Source organism: Typopeltis vanoorti, chromosome 4, assembly GCF_054136105.1.
Source record: "Typopeltis vanoorti isolate ZY-2024b chromosome 4, IOZ_Tvanoo_1.0, whole genome shotgun sequence".
NCBI lineage: Eukaryota > Metazoa > Arthropoda > Arachnida > Uropygi > Thelyphonidae > Typopeltis > Typopeltis vanoorti.
Genome location: NC_143552.1, coordinates 874,786 through 900,059, shown reverse-complemented (window position 1 = coordinate 900,059; position 25,274 = coordinate 874,786). Strand labels below are relative to the sequence as shown.

General features: G+C 38.2%; 1 protein-coding gene across 1 annotated transcript in view; it reads right to left on the bottom strand.

Moving 5' to 3' along the window:
• LOC150107069 (secretin receptor-like) overlaps nt 1-21,828 on the bottom strand; it is a 101,443-nt gene extending 79,615 nt beyond the window's left edge. Inside the window, exon 1 of the mRNA XM_090391602.1 lies at nt 21,709-21,828. Within this exon, the coding sequence (XP_090247728.1) occupies nt 21,709-21,828 (120 nt within the window). The remainder of the gene's footprint in view (nt 1-21,708) is intronic.
• Nucleotides 21,829-25,274: the final 3,446 nt, after the last annotated feature.

Below are 25,274 nucleotides of genomic sequence, written 5' to 3'. Positions count from 1 at the left end.
GTATTTCAGCTTTTTCTTTTAATTATGAACTAAGCCACAGTTTTCATCCAATATATTCGCACTTTCTTCTCGGGCAGAGTTTGGTCAACTTTATCAGTTACGATCGGACTTATAATTATATGGTGCTCGGTTGATAAATCACTACACTTGACATCGTTCAGATTTGGGCAATAATTTGTTTTAAGCAGCTTTTTATTTAGTAACCATGGAGATTTATATCTGTTTGAATACCTGATGTCATTTGAAGAAATGTGATGATGGACTCCTCTGCAAATGCAATAAAAGGCTTCCGTTGCAACATTAAAACAAAGGGGAAATGGGCACTGGAATATGAAAATCGCATTAATCGATCACAGCAGAAGCAGGTAAGAGCAAATCATGGATGGAAACGAAAAATGAATTAATTTAAAAGTCGATTAAAAGCTGTGTCGCTTTGATTACTTTTCTAATCCGAATAGCAGAGAAGAAAACGATTGCAAGAACAGACATTCGTCAAAATGGGGCTTCAAAGGTCGTCAGAATTAAATTACGCTTAATACGCGATTAAGTACAAATAAATGAAACCCAATCACAACAACCTTGCTCAAGTAATTAATTCCTCTTCCTAAATTGCGTCTGGAGTTGTTAATATCTGACGAAGTGGAAGAGATCACGTATGTCCAAAAGATGATCATTAACTTGGCTGAGAGATAACCAAATTGTTTATTTCGAGAACCTTCACTTAGGAAAATCTTATTCCTCTGCACTGGTTGACGACGCCATCTTTAAATCATTTATAGTTGCACTATCGACAAAGAAGGCTAATTATTGGATCAGAGGTGTAACGAAGCAGCTACCTACAACCGAAACAGAAGATGCACCATCCACTTCCTCCTTAAGAATCAAATAGCTGTCCCCGCATTATGTCACATTGCACACTAATGTAAATATGAAGTAATTACAATTCTACTTTCATCATAATTTCTAGTTTAGGAATTTGTTTGTGCGTGACGGCAAAGTTATGTTGTTTATAATACTAGCTATATCTATATCCATAACTTTGCCGTCATGCCCAAACAAATTCCTAAACTAGAAATTATGATGAAAGTAGAAGGGTATCCATGATCTTCCGCCAGCAATGGCCAACAACGTGCGACTAGATATAGCTAGTATTATAAACAAGGCTAAGCCTCCAAAAAGCAATATGCCACGTAAACAAATAACTGCCCTAAAAAAAGTTATATAATAATAAAAATATTATTATTACAAAAGCCGATAAAGGAAATGCAACAGTTATCATGAATAAAGAAGAGTATAACAGAAAAATGCAAGATCTCATATGTGACAGTTCCACATATCAAATTATACATCGAGACCCTACGATCTCTAAAAAGAAAAAAGTCCGAAAATTACTGAAAAAAGTGACCTCATGGCCCAAAGAAATCATCAGCAAAATAAAACCAATTCATGTTAAATCACCCCGTATTTATGGATTACCAAAAATCCACAAAACTAATATTCCCCTACGCCCCATAGTTGATAGCATAGATAGTCCCACATATAAACTGGCCCGGCATTTAGCCAAGTCGCTTGCCCCCCTTACTGGCAACTCCTCTACTTTTGTAAAAAATTCAATCCATTTCAAAACACTGGTTAAAAATCTAATCCTAAAAGATTCAGACATAATGGTTAGTTTCGATGTCGCCTCCTTATTTACCAATGTACCACTTATAGACACTCTTGATTTAATCAAGTCTAAATTTCCCCCAGATATTTTTGAATTTTTTCAATTTACCATGAATTCAGGTTACATTAGATGGTGGGGGGGATTCTACAAACAAATTAATGGTACTGCTGGGTTCCCCCCTCTCTCCCCCGTTAGCAAATTTTTACATGGAACAATTTGAAAACAAAGTACTTACCACAGCTACATACAAGCCACAAGTGTGGTTACGCTATGTAGATGATGTGTTCCCATCTGGCCCCATGGACAAGACACTTTGGATGCTTTTGTCACCTACCTAAACAGCCAACACCCCAAAATTCACTTCACGGTAGAAAAAGAATCAAATAACTGTTTGCCATTTCTTGACACATTAGTCACCCGCCTTTCAGATGGTGCACTATCTTTTTCTATTTACAGAAAGCCTACACACACACACACACACACACACACACACAGGAAGATACCTACATAAACAATCACATCATCATCCAGTCCAACAGTACGGCATTTTAAAAACACTTACACACAGAGCCAGAGCTATTTGTTCTAACGATACAGCTCTGACCACTGAACTCCAATACCTGCGCCATACGTTCTTAGCCAACGGCTACAATCCCTACAAAATAGATAAAATACTACATAGTCCCATTACTCTGCGCTCCCCTAATACACAAGAATACAACATGACCATTTCTATTCCCTATATCAGAGGTACATCGGAAAAGATAGCCAAAGTATTGTTGAAACATGGCCTTCGCACCACTTTCAAACCTCATGTCAAGCTGGCAACTCTGATCCGCTCACCTAAGGATAAACTTCACCCTTTAGCACACCCAGGAGTGTATGAAGTTCCGTGTGACTGTGATCTGGCCTATTATGGGCAAACAGGAAGATCAGTGAACATCCGCCTGGAAGAACATGAAAGATACATTCGCTACTATTACTATGGCAAGTCGGGACTGGCAGACCACGCTTTGGACACTCCTTCACAAAGGATTAGATGTAGGAAAACGAATGTGCTATTTATAAGTCGTTATAAATCTGAAAGATTATTTTTTGAGTCAGCAATGGCTTTGAAGAATTCTCCCAACCTTAACAAATATGGTTGCATTAATTTGCCAAAAATTTGGGAGACGGTTATCCTAAGAAAAACTCCTGGATAACTGCTGTTTTTTTTTTTTCGTTAGAGGGCGCCAAAAATAGGACTTTAGATCTTTTGTCTTTTGCAATTATATTGTTTCACTCACTCACTGTCGCGTTTACATGTGTGTTGTGCTCTGATGATGCCGAGTTGAAAATTAAGAAATATAAGCGTTAATAAAACATCTTTGTTGTTAAAAGTGTTTGTGGTGTTGTTAATACCGTGAAAAATAAGTCAGTCTTAACCTGGTTGAATACACTTGGTGAAATGGCCCCTGAAGGGAAGGGAAATCGACTCAGACCCGAATCCCTTTTCTAGTTTGATTGATGCACTTTGATGCATGCGGTCAGTAGTAAATATGTTTACGCGAATTATTCAGCAGAAAAACAATCCAGATTGTGTCGTATTTACGGTTAGGGAGAGTTCAGCAGTTCGATGAATATTTGTATTCATTATTAATACACTGTCTTAGTCACTCTCATTTTGAAAGTTCAAAAGTGCATATCCAAATGCTTTCACTAGCCGAAAACTCGGCGGAATTCTTTTTTTTTAATGAAAAAATTTTAATTCCGCATCCATGCAATCAAATCCTATCTTTTTTTTTGTGTGTTGAGAGAGGAGTTATTAAAATGCAAGAAAAGTGCATCGAGAGATTGTTTTAGCTATTCGTAGATCATTGAAATGTGAGTGAAGTGCGAAGCAGTTTTTAGTTTTCTGTTCCTTAAAAAAAAAAATTTATTTTCTTTTTTGGTATAAAAAAAAAGATTTCTGGTAAGATATGAACTAAAGTAACGAGCTGCGAGATTGAAATAGCAAACACAACTGAACATCAACGCTTTGAGAAAAAAAAGCAGATATACAAATCTATGAACTATTTGCCATAAAGAATAGAATTAAACATTTCCTGTCTGGGGAAGTTGTGGATCAGTGAATTGATTTTTATACTATTCCAGTCGAAAACTTCGCCGTAGACGGTTCACGTTCTCCTGGATCAAATCGGATTTTCAGAGGCTTCACAATAAAGCCAGACATATTTGTTCATTTCCAACCTTCCTCTCATCCGTTCTATTTCGAACTGGAGAATTAAAGGACTCGACATTCAGCTGGTATCGAGATTACTAGCATCGAATCCAAGGAGGAATGTACGCTTTGATAAATGATTATTTGATGTTTGCGTATCAAATAAACATATAAATGTTTATTTGATAGAAAGAAACGAGTGTCCTTAACGTCTGTTTAAAATATCTTTCAATTACATTAATTTTAGAAGAGATAAAATAAATAAAAAAAAAAGAAAGAAACAGAACTTAAGATTCAATCGACGTCATCTCAGAACAATCAACTCTACCAACACAATCCGACTTAATCCACCAGCTTCGCATTTGAGAACGCATTGGATCACCTACTAATACTGTCAATAGGTCTCTAAATTACAGATTGTATGACAAGCAGTTTGCGTATCGAAGAATTCAATGTGTGTATGTGTGTGTGTGTAAATTTAAGTTAGCCTTAGGAAGATTACTTGCTCCTACCCTATAAAAACTACTGTTAACACCACCTAATAGTAGACTAGAGTAGCAACTCTGAAACTCTGCAGAATATGAATAACCCTAATGTAGGACACGAAGAATTATATTCGCTTCACGATTAATTCATTAAATTCATCAATACAAAGGTTTTAATAAAATTGTCTAAATGAACAACTATTATTTGAACTGCTTAGATTAAGCGAAGGAGAGTGAAGTCATCGGCAGAACTCAAGAAAACGCAACTATTTTCATGTCCTTAAACATTTTATAACTTTTGTACACAAAAAGTGTACAAAAGTTATAAAAACGAAAAAATGGACAATAACCGCTTCAAAATTTGATCTTTTTTCTATTGATTGTTTTCGACAAACTTTATATATCATATTTATCTAATCGTTAAATTTTTGCTCATTAAATAATAGTTAATGCTTAATTTATTACGGAAGCTTAAGCATAATAATAGTGAGACATGCGGATATCCTGCAAGCTTTCATTGCTTGTTCTTGTATTTTCTTTTATAGCTAATGTCAGAGTTATTTAGCTCTATTCGTAAATATTTTCTTTTACTAACTTGTTCATTTTACTTTTTTTATATCATTTTACATCTTATGGGGTTCTCTGTCAAATCGATGTTATTTTTTTTCAGTCTTTTCTGCTAATACCTTCATATTTTTTTGTCTTTTTCTTAGACAAAGAAAAAATATTACTTACCTAGTTAATCAAATTAAGAGAATTTTGAGGTCACGATTTATCGTTAACCTCAAAAACTGCCTTCAATCAAAATAATTATAAAATTTAACACAAAAAAGAAAAATGGTGTTCTTACTATATTATCAAAACATTCTAAAAAATAATACTTTTCATTTTTTTTAATTTACTATAAATAAAATTATACCACAAAAGAAATTATAAGATTATAAAATACCAATAAAGGTGAGAAAGGTCTAGATAGTGACGTTCCCCCGAATTCATGACAATCACACGTCGGCGTGGAAATGTGCTGTGCGTTATAATGGACCAATTTGATGTGGCTATCGGCCTTCGCTTACGGGCATCTTCTTAGTCTTGAAGTCACTTCAGGTGCAAACTCGTGTAGTGGAGCTTCGGAAAGGATAAAACAAGAATATAATTGCGTGTCAAATATAATAAGCTTAATTCAATTTTTCCCCACTCGGACAACAGTAAGTCTCTCTCTCTCTCTCCCCACTGAGAATTTTAGACAGTCACATTGAAGGTGCCACAGGTTTTCGCTAAAGAATATTTGAACCACGCAGTTACCAAACATACTCGTATATGGCATGGATACAATTATAACGAAGTGGGACTGCCGTTATAATTTCTCTCATTTTAACGCAATAACTCGCGTTATTGCGTTAAAATGCGACGAAAATCGTCAAAGTTTGGACGTCTGCTCTCTTAGAAAGAAGGGAACCCAGCGAAGGAAAGAAGACGACAAAACATGGACCGAGAATCGAATAGACTATTACAAGCATCGCTAATACAGACAATCACGAAAACTGGTGATGGCAAGTGTTTATTGTTATTTTATTTTCTTTATTTGGAAGAGTGACAATAACACAAACGTGTGGAATAAAGTTAGAGTCAGCTTAAATATATTAAACTGTCTACAAATATAAACAATGTTAATATATATATATATTATAATATAAATATAATATGCATAATTAACATTTAAAACTAATAAATATGATATAGAATATGATACACCAATTAAATTAATGCAAGTGTTTTATAATTAGTGTAGATTGCAGATAAAAAAAAAAAACGTAGCATTTTCTGGCCTTTGCGAGACTTTATGCTAGCACTCCGAAGAATACAGACTACCTGATATTGAAATCACCCCAGAATAAATAGGACTGAAAATATTTTAATAAAGTGTGTAAATGAATAAACCCTCAAGGCTATTAAAGCATCGAGGATGAAACTTGATACTAAAAGGGCGTGATGCCGTTAACCTTGATACATTGGGAAATAAAGTTCCACGCAACAATGATGAATCCTGGTCATTATTTAAAATTATCAAAAGGTTTGCACATGCTCATTTCCATTTGGATATTACAGGGGGGGAAGCGTCGTGTTGCTTTTCTGCAGAAATATTTCTAAACCTCTCGTGGTCAAATACCTTCCGAGCGGTAGCGAAGAATTGGCAAAGGTCAGAAAACTTCCATCAGCATTAAGGACTATGAAATGCAAGTATATATGCACGAAAGGATGCCTCCGCTTTCCAATTCACCTTCTCATTAGGTAAGATTGTCTTTTCAATGAAATTTTGAATGCGTCTAAAAAAAAAAAAATTTTTTTTTTCCGTTCTGCAGTTGAAATTTTTATTTATATTTTTAAAAATTAGGTTTGGAATTATTTCGATAATTTTTGGATATGCAAATTTATATTCATTTTCATGAGCTTAATCAAATATTAGATAAAAAAAATACTTCACTTTAAGAAAGAAATCAAAACGAATATCGCCGTGGAAAAGATCCAAGTAAAAAACTATGTATGGAGTTACGAATAGAAATTTTTCATTGGCTATCCCACGCGTGGACTGTTTCATTCTGAGAGTTGATTTTTGTTTTTGTCAAAGATGTCAAAACAAGGTCAATCGATTGGAAATGTTCAGGAATTATTTCTTCGTACGATAACATACGGATTAAAGTGAAAGGAATCCAGATATCGAAATGTTTAGCTTGTTTAGTATTAGAGAACAGAAAACATCAGAGCCCGCCAACGAACTGAGTTGAAATAGGAAGCTCATGGGATTCGACTTCATCTTTATACTATTGCATATCCGCTATTTCAGATGATAGCTAAACCTGCCTAACCATGGAGTGAACCTGATACTACAACATTATTATACGGCTACCTCCACAGAATCCGAAGACTTATCGCGGGAGATCCAAATTATCCATACAATAACTATCACACCTCTCCTTGAATCTATTAACGAACAAAGCACTCAAAGTAACTTAGCCAACCTATTCGATTCATTCGCCGCTCTCCAATTAAACAAAATTTAGTCCTAATCCCTTTGCTGACTCCAGTTTTACTTAACTTCCAAGGATGATCTTGTTCCGCCTCCTTTAGCCAAGTGCGGAAATAAGAGAGCCTTTAAGAAACTGAAATGCTTCTACAATACTCCCTCTTATAAACCATCTTCTGCATTGCAAAACCTGTCTCCCCTCATAGGGAGTATTCGAAGCGCCACTCACCATCTTGAACGTTTCCATTGCTTCCCAGCCCCAAGAAACTCAGTTTACCAGACCTATGTATACCAATCCAAATGTGAACAAGGCCTTATAAAGAAGAAGAATAATTTATTTGTTAGTGATCTTCAATAGCTTGAGCTACCTTTGCAACATGCCCTCTAAAGTTAAACTATCTACTACCACACCTAATTCTCTAGCTTCATCCATTTCTTGTAACACAGTTCTCTGAATGGGGTACACAGCTTGTGATCTACTTATTCCAAAATGCATAACTTCACATTTTTCCACATTTAACTGATACCCATTATTTTTTGCCAATATTGACAGCCTATTTAAATCGTCCTGCTAGTTTTTCACGTCGCTTTAACCCTTACTCTACCCAATTTTACATCTTCAGCAAACAGCTGAATATTTCCTTTCGGGTTATTTCCTAGGTAATTTAGGTACAAATTATACAGTAGTGTTTTAGTGTAGAGCCTTGGGGCACATCACTGGTTACCTGCTTTCGCCTGGATTCTGCTCCTCCATATACCACTTTTTTGATCTGTCCATCAGCCACCAACGTATTCACGTAACAGATGGACATATCCCTTCCCATCGGTTCTAATTTGGATAAAAGAAGTCCATTCCGTATTTTCTCAAATGCGTGTGAAATTCATCCAGCAGAATAAGTGCATAGCGATTCCCTTTATGTAACGCAGCTGTCACTATTCTAAGAAGTTAGTACATTTCTAAGGCATGACAGTTTTTTCACAAAACGATGTTCCTCCTCAGAGTATCATTCTTATCCATCCATTCCTGAATTATCTTTGCGACTAACTTTCTGGAACTTTTACTACCAATCCTGAGATAGTGATTGGTCTATAATTTATGCAGTCTTAAGACCTGTCTTATGCAAAGGAATTATTTTGTCCTCCTTCCACTCCCTTAGAACTTTGCCAAAGCTAAAACAAATTAAAAAGTGCCTAGTCAGAGACACTTGCCAGTTCCCTTGCACCTTCTCGTAAAACGCGAGCTGATACCGATCTAATCCCACGGCTGTGTTTACATTGCGATTGCGCAATATCCCAAGAATCTCCAGTTCATTCACCTCCGTTCCTATAACCGTTCAAGTCGGATAGGTCTATCACAGCAGTAACCTCACTAGGATGCTCTACACTTGCAAAGTGGTCACTCAGTAACTCAACTATTTTATCCGCTTCTGTCACCTCGCAACCATCATCACTCATTACGGTTAATCTTCCACAGTAATTTTCCCTCTTACTTGCACGTAACGAAAGACTCTTTGGGATTTCCTTCGGCCTCTTCTGCTAATGTCTTCTCTCGGTCTGATTTTGCATTACCATGGTGGTCACCTTTCTCCTTATAATCCTTCCAGAACAATTTCGTTTTCTGCAGCTCATGAAGATGCGTATCCATCTGACTCCTATCTGAATAACCCTCCTGCCCTTCGGGATACAGTCTGACACTGCTCCCTCCAGGTGCCCCTTAATTATCTCAGGCACTGCTAATATCCTTCCCTAATTTTATGCCATGGCATAGTTTCAAGCTTCCTCCTAAGCATTTCATAATCACCTGCCTTTTAGTTGCGTACCCCTTCGTAACAGAACATTGCTCGTGTTTCACAACTGTCCAAGTGGAGGAGGCATGGTCGCTCCCCAGTAGGAGGCAACATGGCCACCTCCGTCATAAATAGCTCTTCCGATCTTATCTAATACTCGCACACCCAGAGTCTCTCCATCACATTGTGAATTTATTCACAGTAGGTGAATAAATTCTATTTCCTACCTTCCATGAGATCTTTCTTCCTTCTACTCTGTATATCCACAGTTGAAGTCCAACACAATAATTACTCGACCTTCATTAATTGTGTTAATTTGCTGATAGATGCTTTACAGATCATCTCAAGAAATCCCTGGCCTATAGCAACAACTACCGTATGTTGATTCTTGTTGACCTCAATCCAATCTCACACTTGACTTCTTCAAAAGAACAGCCTCCTCCCTGCGTATTTCCTGTTCCTTTTGACTGCAATTCATCTATTATCAGTAGCAACCTCCTATCTTCATAAACTTGATAATTTAACAAAGACAGCAATATTATGGATAAACAATTTTAGAAATTTAAGGAAACTGAACGACTATAAAAGAATAAGTCAGAATGAAGTAAACACCATAACTGTAAAAGGTTAAAAATACACTAGAAAAGGATGAATAATGTGGATAAATAATTTAAAACCAGAAAGAATGAATAAATAAAAATCTTTTTATGAATTTATAAAACTCTTTTTTTTAAAAAATAGAAATTTAAATAATCCTGCTTGATATTTAAGCAATAAGTTAATTTATAATTTTCATAAAACAATTTTCGCTCATGTTTACTATTATTTGTGCAGAAGGATTTCATTTTAATTATACACTACTTCAGCTGAGGTGAGTGAGAGAATGCACGGGAATGTAAGTGCAGCGAAATATTTCGACGTTCAGAATGGGGAGTCCCCTAAAATGAGATCTTCCAACCAAACACTTCGTTAATGCCAGTTTCCTAACTGTAAATTTCTCTCAGTGGTGGCCCGTGAAGTTTTAAGTGGAGGTGCTGCCTATACAAAATAATTAAAAAAAATTTTTTTTTCCTACTTAGTAACCAATTTATTAATAAATAAATCTGTAGATTTATTTATTAATAATAATAAATTTAGATTTATTATAGATTTATTTATAATGGATATATTATAATATATATATACAATAATAGATTTATTTATTATTTAATAATAAATAAATGTAGATTTATTTATTATTAAATTGGTTACTGATTAGGAAAAAAATATATTTTTTTTTAAATTATTTTGTATAGGCAGCACCCTCATTTTAAACTTCACGGGCCACCACTGATTTCTCCCAAACTCGCCCATAAAACCTGTTGTCCTCGGATCGCAATACATGTCGCATTGTAAAGAAATGTTTAGCGGGGACATCTCTTCAAAGTGTAAAAAAGTTTTATGACTGCCTTTGCTTACTTTAAATGTTTCCTTTCCGCTTGAAAGTCAAAAGGAATATTTCGTACGCCTCGTTTTAGTTTGTATAGCGTCCTGTCCGAAGGGGATGGCCTTCTGTTGATGGACTAGTATAACCGAGTTAAAGTTTCTTAAAATATAACATCGGTGTAGTCGTTGCGTCCTTACTCCGTTAATTTTAAAACCTCGATGTTTTCAATTCTTAAAGGAAAAAAAAACAAAGCTTGCTTTCCAATTCGGTGGATTTAAGACGTAAGAACGGAACGGAAAACTCGTTAAAACAGAATTTAAGGTCAAAATGTGGTGGTGGTTGGGGGGGGGGGGGATTCGATGTTAGCTGCAGCACAATAACTCAATTTCCTAATTTATTTCTCCTTTCTGGAACTGAAAGTATCTCATTAAATATTTTTACTGCGCCCAAAATGAAGTCTCCATAACTCTGATAGCGATGTCGGGAGGTAGAAGAGGACTTACAAGACGCTTCTTATGTCAGCATACTTGAGCCTCCGATAGCGCACTTCAACAAATCGTAGTCCCTTATTTCGGCCTTATTCTTATTTTACAGTCTTCTTAAACTGTGTAATGGCCAGAAATATTAGGCAGTTGTTTTAATTTTCAAGAGGCCAATAGTCAGTTGAAATAAGCCTGTTAGTAATGCGTAAAGGGGCGCCCATGCCAGAGTTGATAAATGGACAGATCAGACATTTAATTGCATAAAAACAAAACAGAAGACGAGCGCCACCGTCGGAAATATGCTGAACCACGTCATTACCATGGGATCAATTTAAGTTATGCCTTTTGATATTTTATCCCCCCCCCTCGTTTGACCATGAACAGTAATAAAAACTTAATGCCGATATTTTAATATAAAAAGAGACTGATGTTTCCGGAAGAAAACACGTTCATGTCTACATGAAAAGAGACTGACACATAATCGTCCCCAAACCCCAGTTAATGTTTGCAGCTTCTTTGGCAGAAGTTAAACCCAGGTACATCCAGATGACCTCGGAGAAGCAGCTTGAGTAACTGTAAGGACTTTTGTAACGAATGCTTGTGAATTCTCTTCAAATTGTGCACTGGCGGCGAGGAGACGCGGCTGACGTCATTTGTTTTGCGGATGGGAGCGTCGGTGAGAAGGAAAGATATAAACAGTGAGTTCTGTAAGAAGAGGGCGAAGTGTGCGGGCTCTGTAGTACGGCGACGTTTAGTTGTGAATGTTTTTTTTTTTTTTCGTTTGTTCTGTGCTGCTATGTGTTTCATGTCAATAAAGGGTTAGCAGCTAATCTCAGCGAGCATTCATTCTGCGTAATGATTAGCACTTTCACCAGCTTTACCATTCATCACGAGTCCGAGTTTTACTGTAACTAAAAGACCTCTTCGGATCTCTCTCTCTGTACAATTTCTCTATTCATACGGTGATTGGCCTACGTGTCCAATATAATCGAATCTTTGTAAACTCCCCTCTTCATTACCATTGAGATTAGTAGTTCTGCTTCATCTGAAGTGACGCAAGAAAACTTTATTTCGTTTATAAATCACTCCGTTGCCTAATTTTAATAATTCCATAGTTTGGCAAATCTCGTAATAATGGAATAAAATGAAAGCTTGCAAGTCAATGAGAATTATTTTCCCCTGTTAAGAGTCCGTTTTTCTTTTTGTGATTCTTAATGGCTTACTTCAAAATTCCCTCCTAATGTGGGACTAAAAGTGCTTAAGTATATCACAATTGCCATGGCAGACGACATAAATTGCTCTGAATATTTCGTGGTGCGATCTTGTGGCTCGTGTGCATTGAAGGACGAAATCCACCTGCAGTTCGATTCGCTCGGCTCAGAACAGCTAATTGCTGAAGAGTATCTAAAAGCGTTTCTGCATCTTCTTTTACATTCACTCGACCCAATTTAATGCTTACACCGATTTATCATTCTACAATATCTCACTCTGAAATAAACTGCATTAGTCTATCTATTATGGTAGGTGGATCATTTTGTGTGCTTCTCAAAAGAATCTCTCTCTCTACTATATAATGACACACACACACACACACACACACACACACACACACACACACACACACACACACACACACACACACACACAGCAATCCTTCTGGAGTGGGAGATACAAAAATGCAAGAAATGAGGAAACGTTAAAACGATACAATGAAATTAAATGTGAGCAACACTGATAGAGACAAAGAGAACCTGATGCAAGTGAGTCTCTCATCTACTGCAACCTTAATCAGCAACATCATAAAACAATCACAAGGCGGAATGTCAAAACGGAAAGGGTACGAAGAAGCAATTGGACTGCGTGTATTTACGATGAAGTTTCCAGTACTCGGTAAAGCAAGATCTTCACTTTCCTTTAATCTTCAGATATGATGCGCACTGGTAAAGGATAAATGTATGTGGTCGGTGATGATGAAAGGACAATGGGATGGACGTCGAAATGAGTTCAAGTAATCATTCGCTGACAACTGGGCACAAAGATGAAATATGAATGAAGCAAGAGATGTCTGCGTAGCATCTTGTTAGCTTTGTGCAAGCAGGCTCATCAGCACAAAACGATGAAATAATAATAAATGTAACCTTTCTTTGCTAATATATATTTTAAGCACATATGTTCTTGAGGATCTTAAAATATGTTTCGTTTATAAAAGCACGGCTGGCATATTCTCGATTTACGGAGTTGAAGGTCGAGCGCCTAAGAGGTGCTCTGACCCTTTTGGTTTTCTTCAATACAACAACAGATACAATATTAATCTCCCAGGTGGAGCTATTGCTCGTTTAGGCAGCAATATTTCCAATATACATTCACATTATTTGATGGGTATAATGAAGGACAGAACGATTTTAACATTTACACTGTCAAAGTGAGGCTGCCTCACTTTGACAACGAGAAAGAGAGAGAGAGAGAGAGAGAGAGAGAGAGAGAGAGAGAGAGAGAGAGAGAGAGAGAGAGAGAGGGGAGTGTTTGTCTTAAAGAGACAAAAGGTTAACCAGACCACTGAAGAGGAAGATGAATGCATCATATTTGAGGAAGGAAACGTGAGCGAGCGATTTACTCCCCACAATTATACGAATTTCTTTGTAAAGCAGAGGAGCATTTGAGTGACCTGTCATAATCAACTAATTTCTATGAATCGTTTGCGCCTTCCCATAAATTACGTCAGTCAACGAAGTTCTGTTACTTTTTTTTAATCAGATCCTTCTCATTTGCTTTCTTTTTATTGGATCCGTAATCTAGGTGAATTTTCAACGGCATTACAGTTTTCAATGCGTTTGCAATGCATTTTCTAGAATGACCAGCTAACGTACGTATGCCTGGCATGAGTGGAGTTCAACGAGGCTTTATGATTTCTCATCGTGCAGCCACGTACGACTTTTGTCAGATCTATTATATAATGCGCCGCACAAAATCAAATTAAGGCTTCAAAACCCGAATTTGTTTTCGATCGCTCTTTTTACTGAAGCTAAATACTGCAGAAGAAATTTACCATAATCAGCTCAGAAGAGGTGGGGAAAACCGCATTCAAACCAGTAGCATTTACGGCAATTTTTCTACCCTGATAATTTGACGGCAGTTTCTCCGAATTCCGGATTTATAATTTCTGCTCTAAGTGCGTATTCAGAAACCCACTGGAGTCGTCACCGATGTTCCGTTAGTTCATTTGGAGGGATTAACGAGTGCTTAGAAACGAATAGAAGAGGGACATTGCAGTGTGTGGGTGTTAACACATACCGAAGCCATTTGTTGCTTTAATGAAGACCCTTAAGTAGAAAGGGACGGAAATTGATGAACGGAAGCCGGTCGGCATTTGTGTTGCTGACGGAAATTATTCGTCACTTAACGCTACGCGCACGTTCTCAAAATGCATTCAAATTCTATTTTTCTAATTTATTATCGCAACACACTTTTTTTGGAAGGATGAAGCGGGAATGTGGCAGAGTGAGGTAGGCCAAAGTTGACTTTCGCCCTTTTTAGTGTGAAAATTCGAAGAAAAGAATGACAAAGTCATGTTAAAGTGAGGTCAATATTTCTTGTCCTTTCGTGCACTTATTCCACTAAAGTATTCAGTTGAAGTGACGCTTTCTTTGACCTGTGATTTACTCAAGAAACGTCTTAAAATGGCGATCGAAGTCCGAAAGAAATTTTCTATGCAAACACCAATTTGAACATCAAAGAAGTGAAGAGCGGAACAAAACGAGATTTTTTTTTTTTATTGAAGAATGTTATCATAAAAAGAATTCTGGATTTTTTTTTTTTGAATAGCAAATTTATAGAGTTAATGTGTTGTCTACTTACAATGTGAAGTGTTCTTCCATAAATATTTGCATATTACAAATTTATGTGCCACGCATATTTGTTGACGTATTTTGCTGTCGTGCCCCCAAAAAAGTCCGTTGTCCCTGTTTTAAGTTGTGGCGTGTCTTGTCAAGTTTTGCTTTGTGTGGTTACAACGTTGTTCTGGTAAAGAGAAACCTCGTGGGTCTTGTTTGATTCGTTAGTCGAGCATAATGAAAACTCATGTACTTGTTTTCATTATCCTCAACGTAGTAGATAACGAAACGACTAGACCGAACCAACGCACGCATTCTAAAACCCGTCGGTTTGTGTGTTTGGTCGATCAAACACAGGAAGTGTGTCTGGAGCAATTTGGGGAAATTTTGGAAAGCCGTTTGCAATCCGATGACACTAAACGCGCGCATTTCGAATAATGAAGGGCACGACATAACTTTATTTTCAGCATCATTTGAGCACTGCGATAATCGTTTATCATAACGCCATACAATTCTTTGTTTAGTCACTACGAAAGAAGGATGTGTTACTGACGTATTACCTTGTTCCGTGAGCTTCCATTCGGAGAGCTGACGTGAAGCGGTATTACGTTTCAATACTTTGCATTGCTCTACTTTTAAATGTTGACGTTGAGGAAAACGCTCTAGCAGTATAGTGATCGTGCGTTCTTTCGCACCGTGTTGGTCCGCGTTATTTCTTCTTTTCTTTTTAAAGGGTGACATCGCGTTTGAAGCATTAACGCGATGCCTTACAATCTCGTCAGACTTGACGCTGGAGTTTTTTAGTCCTTCATTTCTGAAACACTCGTCCATCGTTCCTCCCGCTATCAGCAGCATTTTAGGATGCTCAAGTGTATCGTCATCGGTCTTTGTTGAATAACCCATGAAGTTTATTCCATATGTGTGAGCTTTCGTTTTTTTTTTCTTTTTTTTTTTTGCGTTGTGAAAATAAAAAAAGGAAAAACATTTTGCAATGTCGATACGAATCTTTGCAGGTTTTTTTTTTTTCCAGTTGCAGATCTGCTCATTTTGTTTCAATCCACCACCCTCATTTTCAGCATCATTTGAACACTGACTGACATTCTCTTTCTCTCTCTGGAATCTTATTTTGTTTTGCTGAAGTGCTAGTCGGAAAAAAGAAAGGAACGAAAGAAAAGAAGATTCGTGAATCCAGACTAAATTTACAATCGAAGCGAGCAGGGACAACATCCTAAATCTACTCTATAATATAAAATGATAAGCTTTTTTTGTAACGTTTTTGTGTCAATTTTTTTGTCAAGTTATTTGAAACTTTTGGAAACTCAGGGGGGTACCCTGAGTGTCGAGTTTTCAAAATTCGAGTCATCAGAATTCAAGGAGAACCAGCCTACCAGTCCGGAACTGAGGGGGCGCCGTAGGCGTCGGGGGGGGGGGAATTGTTCACCTTTACTAGTACTTAAATATTACTGAAATATCGTTTCCTTTAACGCCATGAAATTGCAGTCTTTTCAAGTGGAGCATAAAAAGCTCCGTGAAATATGGTAGCTTGCTTATACAACAGTTAAGTGTAATAGCAGTCACTGGAAATTGTAGTGTTTCAATGTGGAGTCCCCACATCTGTCACCAGAGTGTGGCAACTTGTTCCATTTTTTTTTTCTTTCTTTCAACGTAGAAGTCACACCAATCTGAAAGCTAGCTGATATGTGAAATTTACGACTATCTGGTCTTCTATTAGTTTTTGCGAAGCTATAATAAAACCTCATAGAGAGCAAAAGCAAGGTCATAACTCCAGAAGCATCATTATTAAGTGAATGGTCTTTGGATGTCGTTGCAGCATAAAATTTATTATGGAAGGAACACCAAAAGAAAGTGAATGGACTTCTTTTTTACTACCGTGTTTTGATTTTAAATGGCGAAATCTTCTCGCTTTAAAAATGGTTGTGTATCCAAAACATTACTTTATTATTTTATTCGTTAATGATTTTCAGCAGACATCGATAGCACTTAAATTGAATCATTAGTTACCATGACGATAATAATGATAATATAGGAAAACATATTTTGTTCATCTGACTTTTAATATTCATTAGAGTCAACTGTTAAAACTCTGTGCAATGAATATATCACATCATGGAATTCATTTGTTTCATTGAAATTCATGAAAACGACTTGAACAAGTCATTTGATATTCGTTCTACTTGACTTGTTACCATGGACACGATAGATGTAAATTTTACATTGACTCGCGCGCACACACACAAAAAAAATTTCGGTTTTTCTCCTGTAGAAGAACCAAAACTGGTATCGAAACGGATTCAGCAAATATAATATACTAACCTCATACCTTTAGGCTTCCATTTTGACCGAATCGTATACAACAATAACAAAATCACAATATGGCGCCTCTGGTCAGTAGTGCAAGAGGGGAGATAATCTGCTCTATGGAGAGAGAGAGAGAGAGAGAGAGAGAGAGAGAGAGTTATTGGTTCGAATACCATGTAGTTGAGGAGATCCGTCTCTCTAAATTCTTGACTGTTTTCTACTATTAATAACCACTGGTGACAAGCACTCACTATTATTATTATTATTATTATTATTAAGGTAATCAGTTACTTAGAGCTTCTTAAATGCCCCCTCCCCCTCTAAAATGCTGATAATAAATTTGCCGCAATGAGTCCCTGCCGAAAATATCTCTTTTTTTATTGTTGTGTTTAATCAAATTTAATGGTTTATTGAAAATGAATTTGAATAGCAGCAGGCCATTTAAACAAATATTTTTAGCTTCTCATTACATTCTCGTGCTTATATTTCGTGTGAAAAGTTATGTAATCAGTCAACGTGGATTGAACGAAGCGCGTAAGATTTTCAGTTTAAACTAATTAACGAGAGCCTGTGTAGCTCAGTGGATGTGGCGTTTGCACACCATCGCGCTAGGCCGCACGAAGGAAGTCTTGGTTTCGAGTCTAGTCGGCAACTAGAGGAAATTTTTCTAAGCCTTTTTTCGACCGGTTCCCGAGTTAGTCGATCTCTGGCACGGGCAAGCAGGTTTTTCCTCCCGGAAACTCGGGTTTTTCGTCCTGTAAACTCAAGAAAATCGACCGTAGAACCCACATTATTTCAGACATTAAATATATTGTGTTAGGGTTAGAGACCACGAGATGGCGGCATATTTGAGCCGTCTCTCTTCACTGCGTACTGCTTAATTAGTGATAGCGTTGGGCCATCTGTCTCTGATTGGGTACCAGTGGAGATTGAACTGCCCACTCAGTCTCCAAAAGTTAGATAGGGCTAAATGGCCTCGCCTACTCCCGTATATACGGGAATAAAAAGGCGTTAGCTGATTTTTTTTTTTTTTTGAACTAATTAACGAGAATGGATTTGACCCAAATTGTTCCACAAGACGGGAACTTCTTCTATGCAAGCGTGGCAACTTGACTTATTCTCCACGCTGATAAAAATTAATATTCAAAGTGGTTCTGGATGTTAGAAAGTTAATTAAAAAATAACGCAGCGTATATCTACTCTATAATATAAAATGATAAGCCTTTTTTGTCACGTTATTTGAAACTTTTTGAAACTCAGGGGCTACCCTGAGTGTCGAGTCTTCAAAATTCGTGTCATCAGAATTCGAGGAGAACCGGCCTACCAGTCTGGAACTCGGGGGATTGGGCGCCGTAGGCCCCTTTCGAATTTTCAAAATTCGAGTCAGAATTCAAGGAGACCGTCCTACCAGTCTGGAACGTAGGCGTCACGGTGGAGCCCCCCCCCCCCAGTATACTATAAAGTCAGAAAGTTTGATTTAAGGATAAGCGACTTTACAAAGAGGCAAATGATGGCGAAAAATATAAATAACTACCCAAATATACTTGAGGCAGTCAAGTCTCGTGTTGCATAATCAGAGCCTGGTCTAGTATTGCATAATCGTACTTGTTGCGAATGGCATCACCCCTTGTGGCAACAGTCTAAGTTTCTGACTAACTCGCGTAATCATTTGCAGTCGTTTATAAACGTACATTTTGGAATAATTTCATCTTATATCGGCACTAAAACCTCTTACTGTTTAACCGAAAATTCAAATAACTGCAATTTTGAGTTTAGATTTTAGTAACGGAGCAGAAGACGAAATATCATTAAAAGCAATCATTGAATTCTATCTGAATGTTTATTTGCTGTTTTAAGAAGCTATTTTTCTTCAGATTGAGGAAATAAAAATTGCTGCTAAATAATCGGGAATGAGCTGAAGCACTTTTACCAGATTTGTGTCATCGTTTTATCAGCAATCATTGCAAGATATTTAAGCACCACACTAATACGAACCAGTGAGTTTGGAATGCGTTTCTTCTAAAAAAAAAAAAATGCTATTCATTTTAAAGAGTAAAAATCGGTGAAACATTCTTTGCCTCAAAATCCAACTCACTCAGAACTTAACCCTTTCCGAAGAATTGCGAATTCACTGAGATTTCTGTTAAGACTTGTCTTATGGGTTGTTATTTCTTTGATTTAATCTAGTCCGGTCCTCGGTGAAATAAATCAAACTATTGCGGAGTTGTCGCATTTCTATCTCAAGGTTCTGGAATATTCTCATTTGCAAACCAACAGTCTTTTTCCGCATTGTCTATAAATACACAAACCTGATGGCGGTAAACATCGAATATGCTACATTTAACCGGAGTAATCTGATGAACACGGATTAAGACTAAATCTTAAGGTGTTATTTAGAATTTTCAGCTGGTTTTACGTTACTGGTACATAATGAAATAAGATTAGATTTCGGTAGGAAATCCAAAACAACTTATTTATTTTGAATGCTTCCAACTGCATTTGAGCTTACCCCACGCGAGCAAACGCTGCAAACAAATCCGGATTAAACGAATGACTTGAAGGGACGCCAAAGGCTAATACTACACATGCTTTGCCAAAAGCCCATCCCAGTAGTAGAGCTGAAATATCGCCAGTCTTATAAATCACAAGACCTTCCATCGATCGCTTCGAACTACGGAGGAGCTTCTGTTCATAAACTGAAGTTTTATTATTTTAAAAAGGTGGGTAAACTTCCGTCAGACAATGATACCCATTGTCGATTTTTATCTTTAAATCATTTCTAACCATAAATGGAGCAAATTTGTTTATCTCAATATCGTAGATTACTACAGAAAAATCCGTGAAAATGAGACCGAACTGTACCAACGTGTTACTTATACGGACTGAATTCATGGCGGATTTGGCATTTTAGCTCCATCCGCATAGCGAAAAATCCTAATTCACAACATGAAATGCATCAGGACCATCCAAATGTAGTATGATCCATACTTGGAAGTAACAAAGCGTAAAGAGAAAGTGTTTTATTGTGACATTCCCCGACAATAACTATAATTTCTGCTTAAGTATAAAGAGCTGATAAGCTTCATTTCGGCAATGAAAACATTACTTAAATTAAGGGGATATTAAATCCCGCATAGTTTTAAAACCGAATAAGAAACTCAAAGATCGGAATCAGAGAGTTTCTTGCCGAATATAGTAAACTATAAAGTATCGGCGACACTAGCCAATTAGCCAATGCAAGTGATCCTAGTACGTAGTACAATACCAGGGCAACTCGTTGCAAAGGTGGAGAAAGTTCAGATCGCTATTCTTAGGTATTTTCCATAATGTAAAAACACATTTCCTAGGAAATGTATGCTGTTATTACATTATGGAGGGAGGTCACTACCCAGAACGGTTTCAGCACTTTTTGAGGCTTCATCAGTGAGTAGAATGGGAGTTCATGTCTTTCATCATTGGACTTTGGAGTATAAAGATTGCTGAGGGTCAGCAGGTAGTAATAGGGGAAGTTAAAGAAAGGTAGAGTAGGATAGTAGGAGATAAAAAGAGGCCTCAGTCAACCTGTTTAGCTGTGTAACCCGAGGTTGCGGCTAAAAGGTCTGTTAAACATAATCTCCTTACACCTGTTCTAAAAAATAAAAAAAACTTAAAATTTACACTTCACTTTATACGAAAAAGATAACTTTAGGTTACATTAATCCAGGTATCTGGAGACGTCATCTCGTAACCCCTAAAAAAAGAAAAACGTTTGTTAAAATTTGGAACTTAGATTCTTCTTAAACTATGCCTTACAACTGAAAAAGAAAAAAAAAGAGAAAAAAAAACTGCGATAGCGGGATCCGTATTGAGGTGGACTTTATCAACCAGAGAACCGAGAGTTGGGGGAAGAACCCGGCCCGAGTGATGCAGCCCACAAGGAGCTGCACCGCCTCGACGTAAGCCTTCGCAGCCCGGGTTCTCAGGTCTACCCCCTCCTTAGTGAGCTAGAGAAACCAATAAGTTGTACAATAGAATTAAGTATTTAGTTGGTCCTGAAAGGAGGACAAGTTTTTAGTTTGCCCTTAACTCTTTTTTTGTTGTATTTTTCTGTAAGATTTGAGAAGCTACTGTTTTTTCCCGGCCATTTATTATTTGGTGAAGAGCTTTATACAGACTCCTTTCCGTTTCTTCGTTTAATTCAGGGATTCCTTTTAGCTGTGCTGGGTTTAGTTCACTTAATCTTTCTATATAGAGGTCTCCCCATTCTAAGCTTATGGTCTCAGGACCTGTGAGAAGGAGTATAAGTGCTCCTATTTTGTCTATTGCCCTTTGGAGGATTACCTCAGAGTCTTCTGGGATTAAACGCATTAGAACCCTTTGGGCGTCCACAGCGGGGATGGATTCTTCCTCCGATTCCTCGGCTGAGGTAATATTGCCTTTTCTTGATTTTTCAGTCTCTTCTTGATTTTCTATTCTGATCTCCCTTTCTTCCTCTTCCTCAGAGTCAGATACTTTTTCTGGGCATGTGTTATCTGGTTTTGTTCTCTTCGTTTCTCCTTCTTCAGGGCTGATTGGTCTTTTTTCTGTGTTGTTGCTGGCTTCCATTTCTTCTACTTCTGTGGTCTCTTCCATCTCGATGCGAGTTTTCCTTGCGTTACGTTTCTTTTTTTTCTTTATTTTCCATTCTGAGTTTTTCGTGGTGGCGGCTTGATTTCCTGTTGTTACTGTCACGATAGCTGTGGGTTGAATGACTGGAGAGTCTTCCTGCTCCGTTGCTTTAGGCTCCTCTGCTGTTTTGCCTATAACTAGAATGTCGTCCTTTTTTTCGGGTTCAGGTTTATTTACTGGAGTGGCTGCAGGGGTTGGCGATATAGCACCTCCTATTCGTTCTGCTTGTGTCCTGTTGGGACAAACGTCTACCTTGTGGGTTGTATTTCCACATTTCAAGCAAGGTGCCTCACACTGACCTAGGGCATGTCCTGCCGCCATGCAGTTCCTGCATTTGTTCTTCGGGCAGTCTGCACCTAGATGTTCGAGTGATCCGCACCGAAAACATTGCTTTCTTACACCAGGGTAGTTGACTACTACCCTGGCAGAGCCTAGAAATACAAAGTTGGGGACCTCAGCCTTCATCTCCATAAGGAAGGTCACCTCGCCAGTCTTCCAGTCGGGGTAGTCGGCATCGTTGGTGATTTTGACGTCCCGTACGTCTCCCCATTTTGAGAAAACCTTTTTGATTATCTCACTCCCTTCCTCGAGATATTCTACAGGGAACCTTTCTATTCGTAGTGTCTTCAGTAGGAATCCCTAATTAAACGAAGAAACGGAAAGGAGTCTGTATAAAGCTCTTCACCAAATAATAAATGGCCGGGAAAAAACAGTAGCTTCTCAAATCTTACAGAAAAATACAACAAAAAAAGAGTTAAGGGCAAACTAAAAACTTGTCCTCCTTTCAGGACCAACTAAATACTTAATTCTATTGTACAACTTATTGGTTTCTCTAGCTCACTAAGGAGGGGGTAGAACTGAGAACCCGGGCTGCGAAGGCTTACGTCGAGGCGGTGCAGCTCCTTGTGAGCTGCATCACTCGGGCCGGGTTCTTCCCCCAACTCTCGGTTCTCTGGTTGATAAAGTCCACCTCAATACGGATCCCGCTATCGCAGTTTTTTTTCTCTTTTTTTTTTCTTTTTCAGTTGTAAGGCATAGTTTAAGAAGAATCTAAGTTCTAAATTTTAACAAACGTTTTTCTTTTTTTAGGGGTTACGAGATGACGTCTCCAGATACCTGGATTAATGTAACCTAAAGTTATCTTTTTCGTATAAAGTGAAGTGTAAATTTTAAGTTTTTTTTTTTTTTTTTAGAACAGGTGTAAGGAGATTATGTTTAACAGACCTTTTAACCACAACCTCGGGTTACACAGCTAAACAGGTTGACTGAGGCCTCTTTTTACCTACTACTATCCTACTCTACCTTTCTTTAACTTCCCCTATTACTACCTGCTGACCCTCAGCAATCTTTATACTCCAAAGGCCGATGATGAAAGACATGAACTCCCATTCTACTCACTGATGTCCACCTACTGTGAAGTCCAGCCGCTGTTTTTTCCTGAGATCGAGAGCCTGAGAATCCTGTGTGAGCCCTGCTGCATGATAACTGCAAGTCAACTTGGTAAGACCCTTATCTTGTTATTTTCCTGTTTTTCTCTGGTATTTTTGATATTTTTGATCTTGCCTGTCGGTCAGTCTTCCGCCTGTTAGTAGGAGATTTCTGCGGACGGGGAACGCTTGGCGTTTCTCTTCCCCCCCCCCCCCTGGAAGGTCCACTGGATCCTTCCTTTTTTTTTCGGGAAATTATAAGGATACTCATAACTTTCTGATATGACTTCCTTCTTACCTAGAGTGAAAACCCTCGGTTTCGAGGTAAAATCTAACATCGAAAAGCGGACGTTCGCGAAAGCTTAATAGATACGGTAGGGATAAATAATATATTCGGTTTTACCCCGTACGGGGGAGGGAGGTTCCAGGTCGTTGTAAAAGACGAAGCAACGAGAGAAAAACTCTCTTTAGGAATTCAATGCTAAGGACAAAAATACCTCCCTACTTTAATAGGGAGTATGTTAAAAACGATCAGAATAGACAGATTCCCAGTCGAATATTTAGAAAGCGGGGACGCTCTAATTAAGAATCTTTTTTCCAAATGGGGAACAGTTAAAGAGGTCAGAATAATGCAGGACAGTGACTTCCCAGAATGGAAGTTGGGGATAGTATACGTCTCCATGGAGATGAAAACACCCGTTCCTAACTTCGTCTTTATCGGTTCAGCCAGTCAAGAAGCAGTGCTTCAGATGTGGATCCTTCGAACATATGGGGGCAGACTGCCCCAAAGGCAAATGCCAAACCTGCTTGAGAGCAGGTCATGGCCTGGATAAATGCGATCAAGCATGTTTAAAATGCGGGGACACAAAACACAAAGTAAATGCATGCCCGCGTACAACAGCTGCGGAAATCACAGGAGGTAATATAACCCCTGACTCCGCAGTACCTACAGAAAACCCTGCGATTGCAGAGCAAGAAGCAGCTCCATCCGTACAGCCAACACCTGACACAATGTTGATAGCAGATCCTAAAGTGTTGAAACAAACCACACCAAGAAAACCAGAAAAGAAGAAGCAGCGCTCCTCAAAGGTAGAAACCCCTACCAGCAAAACAGAAACAAGAGAAGAAAAAATGGAAGCAAACAGTGCCGCAAAACGCACGAGAGACTCGGACACGGAAGAAAATAAAAGGACAAAAGCCAGCAGCCCAAATCCAACAGAAAATAATAGTGAAACCCCAACACCAGTAAAGGAAAATCTAACAACAATGGGGGAACCAGGGGAACTGGAATCCCAGATCTCCGGTAAAGACGACTCTGACGACGATATGAAATTCTAAGACAGCAACATGGAGGATAACAATACAACAGCCTCCCCCCCCCCCCAGAAATCCAGGAAGTTCGTAAACGAATTAACACCTCCCCCAACCTCTAAAATGAACCAAAGTTTAAAAATCGCAACATTAAACGTAAGCGGTCTGCGCAATCCTCAGGCGCAAAGCGCTGTCTGGAGACTGATGCTAATGCATAATATCAACATTTTATTCTTACAAGAAACCCACTTTTACAAACACTGGGACGTGGAGAACTTTTCGAGAAGCTACCCGGTTACCAGCTACTGGTGCTTCGGGGAAGCTCACTCGAGAGGGGTGGGGATACTAATTCGCCCCCCCCCAATCGCGGGGGGGTTCTTCAATGTCCAGAAAGACGCTGCGGGACGTTTTTTGTCCGTGGACTGGAAGTACGGTGGCCGTAACACCCGGTTTGTGGCTGTCTACGCCCCGAATAACCCCCACCAACGAGACGGTTTCTTTGCCACACTGGAAAACTATTTTCTTGGTGCGCAACACCTAATCGTGGCGGGCGACTGGAACTGTATAGAAGATGCACGATATGACAAAATAGGCGGGAATGCTAACAGCGGAACTGGCGATTTTGCAGCACTGAAACGTTGCTGCGAAAACTTCGACCTTGTCGATATCTGG